At 39.2% G+C, this 12,071-nt stretch overlaps 1 protein-coding gene across 1 annotated transcript in view; it reads left to right on the top strand.

Moving 5' to 3' along the window:
• Positions 1 to 11,809, top strand: part of MTAP (methylthioadenosine phosphorylase) — a 32,001-nt gene extending 20,192 nt beyond the window's left edge. Inside the window, exons 6-8 of the mRNA XM_084224849.1 lie at positions 4,569 to 4,808; positions 5,207 to 5,329; positions 10,894 to 11,809. Of these exons, the coding sequence (XP_084080975.1) occupies positions 4,569 to 4,808; positions 5,207 to 5,329; positions 10,894 to 10,932 (402 nt within the window). The 3' untranslated portion in view covers positions 10,933 to 11,809. The remainder of the gene's footprint in view (positions 1 to 4,568; positions 4,809 to 5,206; positions 5,330 to 10,893) is intronic.
• Positions 11,810 to 12,071: the final 262 nt, after the last annotated feature.

The following is a 12,071-nucleotide window of genomic DNA, read 5'->3' as shown; positions in this document are numbered from 1 at the left end:
ATCATGGTATTGAGGACGAATGTAACATTTAGAAAGCAAGGGAAGTAAAAGATTTTGTACCTGTCTTCCTAAGTCAGTTGGCAACATATTTTCCTAGAATCTTAATAACAGAACGAAATATCTTTATTTTAATCAAGTAACCAGCCAAAAAAGCAATGAACTGAACAAAGCAGTTAGAATTAGAAATTAGTTCCATTTTTTTCTGAATAAAGCTGAACCTATGGTAGAGGCACTCTACATACTCAGATATTTAAACAAGTGGTGCTTTCATATTCACAAAAATAGCAGTATTGCATTTGCACTTTTGTATATTGTAGAGGTTGGTGGTGGAGAGCCAAGGCTTGGGATGTTAAGCATTGAAACAAGCCAAATTGTACTTGCCATTTATTCTTAGTTGTTGCTCTCATTTGCATCACTTCAAGATTTTCAGGCTTCTCAGACTACAGAGTATGAAACACTTCTCTATTTTTCAGCATCTTTATAAGCTTCTGGAAGGAGTGTATCTGATTAAATATGTCACCTTAGTGTATTCCTAGAGTTGAGGAAAAAGGAAGGTGAAGATTGAACTGCATATTTTGTGGTGTTGTGGAATGCTCTGATCAGTAGCTTCAAGGAGGTACATTCTTCAGAGGAACAAGAGTACTTACAGAATCAGTCATAGTCATCTAAGAGACCAGCTCTCTGCAATCAAGACAAAGCTAATTGTGCAGCAGGTGGCACAAATAACGAGAGCATGTACAAACATTTGGAGCTATTCTGCTTTTGTCACCAATTCACTTCAGTGTCATTATGTGCTATTTTTCTTAATTTGCCATGTGGTGGTTTAGAGATATCTGCATTGGGAATCAGGGTGTTTTACAATGACCTAAAGATATTCTAAGTCTCATGAAGAAAAAAACCACTGCGTATTATCCATGTGCATGCTTTTGCCCTTCTTTCAATGAGCAGCAAATCATGCAAAATACTTTGCATTTTTCTTGCAAAAAGAGCCTAGCTACATGCTCTTACCAAAGATTAGTTGGTATTTAGTTGCTTTCTACTGTGAACATGATGTCATGTTGCAGCAGATGCAAGGAATTTATTAAGAAATGGATTTAAAAGTGTTATTACTTTGGAGATTGGCAGTACTTTTTTTAAGAAAATAAGTACTCATACATAAGACATTTCCTGAGACTGCAGGAAGCAGTTTTCTTTCGGTTGTTAACTAGCTAGAGATGTTATTTGGGTTTTTCATTTTTTGAAAAGCCAGCAGAGAAATGCGCCTTTTCAAACTAAGAAAAAACATTTAGGTACTTCCCAGTCTCACATGTGATCATTATCTCATTAGTTTGTGCATTCTAATCAGCCTGAGAGATGTTTTAAAGAATGTGTGGGTTTGAGCTCTATGTGAGACTGAGAAGGAGTATTTTCACTTCATTAGAAAATACCAGATAAAAGTGATTTAAATTTTTTCATGAAACTATGTCTGAAAATTGTTGGGATAATTTCAGCCCAGTTTATCCTAGTTCAGAGGAGTTTCATACATAAGTGCAATAATAATAAAAAACCCAAAATCATGAATGTAACATATTTAAGGAATTTTGCAACAAAACATCTGAAACCTTCATATTATATTGCATTTGTGCAAATACATTTAAATTATCTGGTTTAGTTGGTTTATGCACTGTAAGTTAAATGAAAATCTAAATGGAGTTGTATCTTTTTCTCTCAGAAGTTTTGAATAATATAGAGTATCTTGGGTATTGCTGCTTTTAGAAACTGAGGCTCAACTCAACATCCTATAAGCTGTAAAGTTAGAACTTCGTAAAGTTTCAGAAAGGTACTGCTCGCCTGTGGTTATGTCATGTCAGTTGATCTATTGACTTATTAACAGTGTAATTAGTCTGTTGATTTGTTAACAATGTAATTAACTGGCATTCTTCTAAACATATATTCAGAATTAATAGCATCCATAAACCAAAATATTAGGTGTGATTAATACTAGATCAACTTACAGCACAGAATCATTATTCACGAAATATTAAGGGGTTGTAAAGGACCTTGAAGATTATCTAGCCCCAGCTGCACTGCCTGGTGCAGGGGTACCTTCCACTAGAGCAAGTTGCTCAAGGCCTTATCCAACCATGCCTTGAACACTCCTAGTTTTGAGGCATCCACAGCCTCCTTGGGCAGCCCGTCGCAGTGTCTTACCACTCTCACATTAAAAAATGTCTTCCTAATATCTAACTTGAATTTCCCCTCTTTCAATTTGTGGCTGTTATTCCTTGTTTTATCACTACAGTTCCTGACAAGGAGTCCTTCTCCACCTTCCCTGCAGAGCCCTTCAGATATTGGAAGGCTGCTATGAGGTTTCCCCACAGCCTTCTCTTCTCCAGGCTGAACAGCCCCAACTTTCTTGCCTGTCTTCATAGGGGTGGGGTTCCACTGCTTTTATCAGTTTTGAGGCCCTTCTCTGGATTTGTTCCAACAGTTCCATGTCTTTCTTACAGTAAGGACCCTAGAGCTGAACACAATGTGTCACTAGAGCAGAGCAGAGGGGCAGAATCCCCTCCATCGCCCTGCTGCCCACGCTGCTTTGTATTCAGACCCCATTGCCTTTGTGGTCTTGGAGTGCTCATGGCTGGGTGGGTCATGTTGAGTTTTTCATCAGCCATCACCCCCAAGTCCTTCTCGGCAGGGCTGCTCTCAATCACTTCATCCAACCTGTAGGTGTGTCAGGTGTTGCCACCCAGGTACAGTGCAGACTTACCTGCAGTGGCAGATGCGGGTGGTCCAGGTCTATTTTGTTGTGCTGCTCCACAAAATCCACTGCTCCACACAATCCACTGATGTACATCAGGGATGCCAGGGACAAGGCGCCCTACAGGGTCGTGTAACACACTTGAGCTCTTGCTGCTTGTTGCATATATTTGTGTTGAGTGTAGGTTTCTCACAGTGTTTTTCAGGGAAGCTGCTCCACAGGGTGTAAGTCATGACGTTAAGTTGCTTCTAGTGGTGTCAGACAATTTTTTTTACTGCTGCTGCATTATGAAGGTCCCTCCTGTCCTACCACAATTTTTGGAAGTGCTTTTGCTTTCTTTTCTATCTTTTATTTTTTTGTTGATGGCCATTTTAAAGAGATGGCATCGTGGTTCCTTTCACTTTCCTACTCAGGACAGTGGTGGGCATCCTAGTCCCATTTATCTAGGCCAGTATCCTCTTATTCCAACTGTATCACCTGGCATTATCCAGGCTGATTGCCAAGAGAGAAACTGAGGATTATTCTGCCATGTATGAGGTTCTTGTTAGAACTTAAAAAGCTGATGTTAAGTTGTCTTGGCTTGAAAGACAGGTGTCTACTAGGGAAGGCAGGAGCTTCCCTTGGAATGGAGAATATAAACCCTTTCCCTCTGAATTATTATAAGTTTGAAATTAAGGGCCTCTCAGGCAAAAGGATATGAGAATAGGAATAACAGTTCACTCCTGGCGTGTGTAATAAAGCAGACAGCGATGCCTGCGGCCCTAACAGCAAACAGGACCCAGTCCCGGCCTCTCGGCCGCGGCGCTTCCCCCTCTGCTGCAGTTCCGGGCGCGGCCGCTGGGGGCGGGGCGGGGGCGGTGACTCCCGCGCGCCTGCAGGGGGCGCTGTGGCGGGGAGCGCGCGGCAATGGCGGCTGGGCCCGGACGGGAAGGGAGGGGGGAGAGGCTTCGCTTCACAACCCTGGGACAGCCTATCCCGGTGCCCCAGCAGGACTCTCAGGAGCATCGAGCCCACACGAGAAGAAACAGGACCGAGCTGGGCTCTGGCGGCAGCAGTGAATTGCCTTCCCGAAGCAGCAGTTAGGACCATCCTCCTCTGAAGCCACAGAGCAAAGTCGCAGATCAGGAGAGCTACCAGTTGCCCCAGCCCTCCTTTACCTGCCCCACCTCCCTGAGCCAATTCTTTTGTTTTTCTTCAGTACCCTGTTTTTTCCTTAAGTACTCAGCCGTTAAAACTTCCTAGCAACTTAGGATAAAATTCTGTAAGTAAAAAGGAGCAAAATGAAGGATACCTAACCCCCAATAGACTCCATGCTAAATGTCCAGTATACAGCTCTGCTACTGGCGTGGGAAAATGTGGTAATAATTTCTGTACAGATTCTCAGGGTACTCTTTGAAGTATGTGCTTGTAAAGTTTTACTTTCAAAATATAAATTTCTTACTACTGTTTTCACTGGCTCAGCTCCACTATGTGATAATGTAGTGCTCAGTGGAATGCTTTTACCTGCAGCTCTGCCTGCAATGTAGGCATGGTCTAAATGTGCAAAAAATTCTGTTTCCCAGTCTTCTTGGTCTGCATTGAAAGCAGTAATCCAACTGATACCAATAAAATCAGATAAGTTCAACTTCATCCCTGTTGGTAGGACTATTAATTTTCCTTGTTGGGTGAGGAAAACAAAACTCATTTTTGGTTTTGGACAGCTGTAGTCATATGAAATATGACTACTTTGTATAAAGCGAACTTCTTTTGTGTGCAAGTTTATGATGGAATGCAAAGGCAGTGCACAAAGGGAATTATTTCCTTTCTTTGACGTTGGCACGTTTTGCAGGTACTTATTGAGACTGCCAAGAAGCTGGGCCTCCAGTGTCACTCCAAGGGGACAATGATCACAATTGAAGGCCCACGTTTCAGCTCTCGAGCAGAAAGCTGTGTGTTTCGCAGTTGGGGAGCTGATGTTATCAACATGACTACAGTGCCTGAAGTGATTCTTGCAAAGGAAGCTGGAATGAGTTATGCTAGTATTGCCATGGCAACAGATTATGACTGCTGGAAGGAACATGAAGAAGCTGTGAGTGAAACTTTTTTCCTCTGGTGTTGCTATTGCATTCATTTTCATGAACCTTCCTCGCTACTTGCTAACCTTTTGTTTCCTGTTGTCTGAATCAGAGGGTCTGTGAGTATGACGCTCATGAATTCTGTTTGACTTGTCTTTTTTGTTACTGCGATTGGTCTGGTGATTTTCCTTTTGCAGCTCTGTGCAAAACAACGTATGTGCTTTAGTTCTCCTATTTGTTTACAATACACAAGTATAAACCATAAACACACGGAGGAAAAAACATTTGCACTATCTAAAAACACTGATATTCTAAGGCTTCGCTTTTACATTTCTGAGTTAAATTTATTTGGGTTTTTAAAATGTGTGCCGTCAAAATTGAGAGACACCACTCAGTTGTACTGTATTTCCAGGTTTCAGTGGATAAAGTTTTAAAGACGCTGAAAGGGAATGCAAATAAGGCTACAAGCATACTCCTTACTGCCATACCTCAAATAGGCTCCATGGAATGGACCAGCACCCTGCAGACTCTGAAAGTAAGTATGCAAATGAGGCTGACGAGTACTAGAGACAGTCTGTGTGTGCACACACAACACAGGTGTATGTTACAGGATGTTTTTGCTTGAATCTAAATGTTTCAGAGTAAATGCTTCAAGAAACCAAATTCATTCAAGAAGGGTGGAGAGATTCTACACAATTCTTGCAAGATTTGTTGCCAACATCTAGCTTCAGTTTTACAAGAAGTCTTGGAAAAGCTAAAAAAACCAGATAGCTATATGTGGTTGATGAAGTGAGACATCAACCATAAGATGTTCATAAGATACAAATAAATGAGATACAAAGATACAAATATATGTGAGTATCCAAATAAAACCCTGATCTTGGATCTTAGCACAAAGAAGAATCAAGTGGAAGAGACTCAACCAAACCAAAAATATTATGCTCACTTTAATATGTAGAACTGGAAGAGTCTTAAAAGGTATGGGCAATAACCAATTTGAAATTACTAGAATTGTGTTCTCCATAGGTTTTAAGTCCAAGGTGCATGAAAAAAATAGGGAAAAGAAAAACATTTCAAAATATATTGGGGAGGGAGTTCTTAAGGAGAATTTTTCGTAGACAAGGTTTACTTCTGGTTTTTATCATCTGTATTTCACAGGCATACTTGAGATTCATTTGTGGATATAACAAAGAGGGGGGAAACAATGTTAAAACAGTTGGGGAGTCTATCCAGCTTCTCAACAAGCTTTTTTTGCCTGGGTTGAGATAAGGACCCGGAGGTATCATTCATGAGCAAAACAGGCTCAGCTTAGAGATATTAATTGAATTTATTACTAACAAAATCAGAGCAGGATAATTCCACCCCTGGCTTCTATGAATATTTCAGAATTATTATCAAAATTGCACTCAACGTATAACACTTAGTTAGAACAACAAAAAATTACTAAACTAAACAGAAGAAAAAAAATCTCTACACTTAATCTAAGGTACAGTCATTACAGAGAACCAAAAAGACAAATTACACAAAAAATCCACCCCTAGATTTTCACTACAATTACAATACAAATTTCCCTCTATCATTCTACTTAATTTTGTGATTTAGTACTTGTTTTGCCTCTTATTTCTCCTAGTTAATATCCTTATCTCAAAGTCCTCATATTTGCCTGCATTCTCCACCAAAAATGTTGCAATTTTGACACTGGCCAAATGCCAGTGCACCCATGAAAAATCATTCACTCATGCTTCTCTGCTATAGTTGAGCAGAGGAGGGGGAAAGAAAAAGAAATTAAAAGTCTCATGGGGTGAGATAGTGATTAGGAGAAAACACTCTAAGGGCAAGACAGACTCAAAACTTTAAAAGATATAAGAAAAATTTATTAACAGAATTAAAAGAGGATAACGAGAACTAAAACCTTTAGAACAGCTTTCCTCCCCTCCCCCAGCCCTTCTTTCCTTCCCACCAACAGCAAAGAGAGACAAAACATGGGGTTTTAGTTTTAGAGTTTGTCACCTTTAAAAATCTTCAGTTTGCTTAGGGAGGGGAATCTCTTTTGCTTTGCCACCCCTTAGACTCTTGCTACCATATCCAGGCCACACAAACCCAATACATCATACAAGTGATTTTCATCTCTAGTTTAGTCAATGTCATGAAGGGAAGGCATATTCAGTAAAATGCACCTCAGCCACTTCTTAAGCATAAATGACAAGGTCAGGTTTGCAGAATTCTAATTCAAATTCTTGAAATTATTCTTTTGCTAATTCTTTACTGAAAACCTACTTTTCTTTAGGAGTGCCTGAATTATCTTTATGAATCTTCCTCACCTGGTTATCTGAAACAGTTATTTTAATATTCCCTCTGTACATATGAGAGAGGTAACTGACTTTTTCCTTTCCTTTTTGCATTCATTAGGAAGTTGTATCATCGAATGGATAAGGGAGGCACCAAAATCACTATTGTTTCTTCCCTCTAATCCACTGAAAACATTTTCAGAGAATGGGACTGCATTTTTTAATGCAGATGCCTAGCTATACAGCAAACTCAGGAGTTTGAACAAATAATATAAAATGTGCTAGATATTCCTCAGGCACTTTTTTTTTCATACTGGCACGAAAGGAAATGGTTCCCAAGTATATTATGCTGCTAAAGTACTGATGATTCTGCCTTGATTTCTGGCAGGCATACTTCAGTGAGCAGTGTCCTCTTGTGTTCCTTTTTGTGATTGCCTTGAATCTTCTTGGATTGGGAGTGAAAGAGAGCTGGCACTACATTTGCATTATTCTCCTTTAATGAATGCCAGCTGTTTTTTCAGCTCATGGTCAAGTGCGTCTTCCAGCTCAGTCCCCTAAATACTTAAAGAAGAAAATGTGATGCACCAGAGGAAGATGCATAATGGTGCAACAGGTCCTAATGTCCCTTCTTAACTCTTTTTCTCTTAAATATCTACTGCCTCATATCAATGATGAATAATGAAATAATTTCACTTACAATTCTTAGGTGTTTATGTTCGTTGCAGACAGGTGTGAGTGATAAGTGTACTGAGAGAGAGAGTTGATCTCAAGGCACTGGAAGAGCTGGAAACAGGCAGTGGGGATTGAAATTTTATAACAAGAAAGTAAGAGCCACAAGGGTTAATGACTTGAAAGAACAAGAACTCTGGAATAGTGAGAAATTCTGAAGCTCCAAAGGCTTTGGAGGTTTCCTTTAATTTTACATAGGATCATCAGGGAAGGCTACAAATGTTCCTGTTTGGGGAATTCAGTGGTAATAAAGCAGAGGAAGGACTGGTGTTAATGAATGAGAGAGGCAATTCTGCCGGGAAGCAAAGAGAAAGATACATGTATGTGCCTCTGTACAAGTATGTAATTGAACCAAAAAGAGTTTTTAAAACCTATTGTCTTGTATTGTACTACGGAATATTTTATAGTGTGAGTTTTGAAGGCCAGATGATGGAGTTTTGGAGCTCCTTTCCTAGAGCTTGAAGGTAGCAGCTCTTGCATGCGCTGTGGAAATGTGTTAAGGAACACAGACAAGGAGCAAGCTGAGTAAGTAAGACAGGGAGCAAGTAAGACTGCAGCTGGTACATTCCTATCAGTGACAGAATATATCCAAGCCATAGCTGTGCATATCAAATGGGCAAATGTCTGGTTTAGTGTTGGGGAAGGTTGTGAAACAGTAAAGCTCTACATAGACACAGTTTTTCTTCTCCAAGATCTGTAATCTGTTGGCTTGACAGGAGGAATTTCACCTGGCAGGAGAAAATGTGCTGTCAGTCTCTGCCCACCTTTATTTCTCTGTCTCCTTGTGTGGAAGTATTAATCCCAGATCAACACACATGCCAGTGGTGTCACCTCTGAATCTCACTGTAATTTCAAGGAGAGTCTTTGGTGTTGAAACAAAATGTCCAAGGGCTGTTTTTTGGATGAAGGATAGGCTGCTTGTCATCGCTTCTGTTTACTGTATCATTTGATCTTTGATATGTCAGTGAGTGTAAGTGTACTTTGAAAGTTACTATTTTTTAACTCTCTAAGATGAATTTAGGCCAGTATTTCATGGCTTTCTTGCTGTAAAGAGATAATTTTCCAGTGTCAGATTAAAGCCCTCACTCTTTCAGAACAGCGTATGACCATGTGCTATTTATGTCATGTCAGGAAACACAGATGATGCTTTTGATGACAGTGGTCCAAGTGATTTCTGGTTGGTGTCAAGGAAATTTCTGAATAGGCTGGTCAGTCATGGGTGATATACAGCTGGATATGCTGTTAACTGAGAAGAGTTGTTTAGTGAGGTGATAATTACTGACAGTTGTTGCTGTAATCTTCATGAAATTGTGGCATTCAATATCCTATGAGGAGCAAGTAAGGCAATTAACAGTACAGGTTTAGGGGAGTAGGGCTGGAGTTCAGGTGAGTATACTTGTTTTCAATCAATGAATTAGGGTGTATAATCTCATAGGAGACTGCTCTGAAGAGTAAAGGAGCTCCAGAAAGTTGGCAGGTCTTTAAGGGCAGCGTTCCAGTCCGCAGAAAGACTTTGAACAGGAAACAGCTCTAGTGCAAAAATGCAGCAATCGAGGGTTGGAAGCAGAAACAAGCTGCAAAGAGAGAACCCAGATGGAAGTGCAGGTATGTTAGGGATATTTTCAGGACAATGGGAGCTTGTCTGTAGTTGACAAGATATCAAAGTTGGAAGAGATGTCAAAGGCATCAAGAACTGCAGCCAAAGCCCTGATAACAAAAACTTATTGGGTAAAATATGGGCTCATTGTCCATAAAGTAAATGAATTGGTGGCAGCAGACAATTTCATACATTTCAAGACTTTTTTTTTTAATTTGCTAAGAAAAGTATGAGTTCAAAAAAACTGTCCTGTTGAAAAGAATTTTAGCTCATCATAACTGGGAATTGAACTCTGTACCTTTATTACATTACAATAAGGGTCAGCTCCGTGAGTATCAGAAGAGAATGTGTACTATAATGGTAAAAGGAATGTCCTGCTAGAACTGATTTTTTTTTACAATGTGGCTGTAAGATGATCAGCTTGTGGTAAGGTGTCAGACCTTTTGTGAGAGCTCCTTAGGTAAATTTCTTGACTCCTTGGGGATACTTGCTGGTACTACCTGCCTTTTCCTTGAACTTCTGTACTAGCCTGTGAGAAATGTACTTGTCAGATCTCTCATACAGGCAATAATGCTGTATTTTGAGAGCTGTGGTAAGTGAATACTCTGGGATAGTTTTGATTGGGTAAGGTAACTGTAGATGTATTTCAGTACACTTCATCAGGGAGTCACTTGGACATTTATGTGATTTGACAAGTAACAAGTTGAAGGACATAAAGCTTAGTATTTTTTCAGTAATTTTTTCTAGTCTATCTCAAACTGAAATTTACATTCCTAAGTTCTGTATTTAGAACTCTAATCTTGTAAATATCTTTGAGTAATTTTCTTCCTCAAAAAATATCTCATCAGTGATACTGGTCAGTGAATAGTACATATGTGATCACAGTATATTGGCACAGGTGAGTAAAGTGGAGGAGGAAAATTCATCAAGGCTTCACTTCAACTATAATTGGTACAGGGGTACTTACAGGCCAATAACTTCTCTCAAAAGCTGAGATTAAAATGTTTCTTAGACCCTGCCCTTGAATATGGCTAATGTCAAAATTGCCTGTCCCTACATAACTTGAGTATTTCATTCTCTCACAGTCAGTGCCATCTGGTTGGTTTCTGTTCTTGATAGCAGTATTTCAGAATTGATAAAAGTCATGTAGAAGTCACAGAAAGCATGCTGCACAATTTTTCATTTGCAGTTTGTAAGTCCAAAGTTCATAAATTAATGGTTTTGCAATATGGTTGTTCTTCTCCATACCAATAATTGTATCACATAGCTTTGCAAAAGTTGTAATGAAAACTCATTGTGTGTGTATGCCCTCCTTGTAATAATATTGACTTCTGTGTTGTTGGAAAAAGTTGGAGATACTATGCACATGAAAGGATTTACACGTTTGTACCCAAATGGAAGCGACATAATCTGCCTTTTCAATGAAAAGTAATTCTCTCTGCATTGCCAAAAGAAGCACTTATCTCCTCTGACTTTGTATTTCAGACAACGGTGCAGTGTTCGGTTATCCTGCCAAAGCAGTAACAACCTGGATGAACCTTGACTTTTCAGTGCTTTCAAGGAAGAGTGGATCACTTTCGAGCTTTCAGAGGTTATAATATCTTCAAAAATTGCTACAAGCTTAAAAGAATGGACTAAACATTGACCAATGATCATGTGTAAGGCTGCTGTTAAAATCTTTGTTGGTTTGATCACATATAAGATGGTTAAAATTAGATTTTGAGTATGTTTTCAACTATAAATAGCCTTACTGACAAACTATATCTGACAGAGAAAAAAAGTCAGTATCCTCTATTCAGTGGTACCTTTTAACTGATGGTAGAAATGACAGTCTAAGTTATATGGTTGTTGCAGTTTCATAAAATAAGGTCTAAGAAAGCAGATTCACAGGCTATTTTTGTTGCTACCTCCATCTTTTCCTTCAACAAGGCACATGGTTACAGTTCACTTCAGAAACATAACGGAAAAACTGAACAAACAATTTCAAATTAAAATTATACTATTTTTATACATTATCCATATTTTTTATTCCAGTGATTTTTTTTAAGCAGTGTATTTGTTTTGTGCGCTAGAAGACCTGGTTCAATAACTATGGTGGTTCTGTCACAGCAGCAGGTGTGTAGTGAGTTAGTGCTGGAGACTGAAGTAATGCCTAAACCAAATTCGTGCCTGAAGATGTACTTACATGACTTACAGAACCATACAGAAAAAAATACTTTACTGACAGTGTCCCAAACACACCCATTTTCTGCTTTATTGAACAGCTCCAATTTTAGTTCCTGTACTAAGTGATGAATGTGCTCAAGTGGTTTGAATGTATGCATTTCAATTTTTTAATACAGTTTTATTTTAATAAAACTACCTGCTACTTCTTGTCTAGAAATAAAATGAATGAAATTTATGCTTCTCCAAGATGTGTGGAAATCAGGGCGGGGCGGGGCGGGGGGGGAGATTATTTACTTCTAGTCATGTATCACAATGATTTTTGCCATTCATGAAACAGGTTTGTGATGATACCTTGTAAACAACACTTTCAGAAAGACACTTTTTAGAAAATACTGTGCTGCTCAGAATTTTAGGTTCTAAGTCCCTGAATAGCAGGGATTGCTGAGGCAGAAGTAGTTCAGAGTGCAAGAAAAAAATCAAACATGAATGGTAAGGAT

The sequence above is a fragment of the Fringilla coelebs genome (genome assembly GCF_963513975.1).
Source record: "Fringilla coelebs genome assembly, chromosome: Z".
Taxonomy (NCBI): Eukaryota; Metazoa; Chordata; class Aves; order Passeriformes; family Fringillidae; genus Fringilla; species Fringilla coelebs.
The sequence above is the reverse complement of the archived record's forward strand: the minus strand, read 5'-3'. Positions and strand labels throughout refer to the sequence as shown.